General features: G+C 39.6%; 1 protein-coding gene across 1 annotated transcript in view; it reads right to left on the bottom strand.

Annotated features, from left to right (window-relative positions):
* Positions 1-574, bottom strand: part of LOC150081408 (low density lipoprotein receptor adapter protein 1-B-like) — a 51,114-nt gene extending 50,540 nt beyond the window's left edge. Inside the window, exon 1 of the mRNA XM_090379281.1 lies at positions 462-574. Within this exon, the coding sequence (XP_090235407.1) occupies positions 462-528 (67 nt within the window). The 5' untranslated portion in view covers positions 529-574. The remainder of the gene's footprint in view (positions 1-461) is intronic.
* Between the last annotated feature and the right edge of the window lie 362 nt (positions 575-936).

A 936-nucleotide genomic window follows, 5' to 3' on the forward strand; every position in this document is an offset into this window, starting at 1 on the left:
TTACAAGAGATTGAAATGAAGGGTGCTATTGCATCATGTAGACTCCACTCATACTTAATATACTGTCTAAACCACAAAATTATTTGAAATTTGACTATCATCAGGTTGCATTTCCAAGAGAAGTTATAGCACAACACGTTGTAATGAACATAGAGGAAAAAACTTAAGAGCATTTCATCATCATCAATCGCTTGCAGCAAAAGTGTGCGTGTACAAAACTTTCCATACTTGCGAATTCTCTTATCAAAGTGAAGTGGCATAACTAGCTTCTTCAGACTTGTCTACGCGAATCAAGCACGTGCCCACAAGGACGATGAAGCTGACGGGTCAGTCAAGAAAACAGGTGCTACGCCCAGCACAGCCACTTACACAAAGAAATAGTTTAGAAATTAAATACAAGTATATTCAAAAAAGCTTTGCAATATCGCAGTGCATGCAGGAACTATACCAATTATACTCACTTTTATGTTTAAGTCTTCCAAATAAACCAGAGGAACCTATCCTAACTGCTTTTAATAACGAAGCCATTCCTACAAACACGCTCCTCAGATTTACTTAAATTGCACGCAGCACGGTTAGCCACAAATATTTGCAGTTTGGCGCCCTCTATATATTCATCGGTATCTCGCATCATGACGTCGCTGTTGTCAAAATAGTAACCTGTGTATCTTGAAAGGTTAAATTTCGTATGAAACACAATTATTATTATTATTAGCTATACGGTGCAAGGAAGCCTGAGGCTTTTGCTTGACCAGCCAAAAGAAAAAAAAAAAAATTCTGAGTTACCCTGAGAGAGAGAGAGAGAGAGAGAGAGAGAGAGAGAGAGAGAGAGAGAGAGAGAGCACAAGAGGCAGAAATGGAAGGAAGGAATCACCAAGGAAGAGAAGAATGGTAATATCCAGCTCAGGGCCCCGAGAGTGCCAAGCCCATACTCTT

This window comes from Mastigoproctus giganteus, chromosome 8 (assembly GCF_048544385.1).
Source record: "Mastigoproctus giganteus isolate SK-2022 chromosome 8, ASM4854438v1, whole genome shotgun sequence".
Lineage (NCBI taxonomy): Eukaryota > Metazoa > Arthropoda > Arachnida > Uropygi > Thelyphonidae > Mastigoproctus > Mastigoproctus giganteus.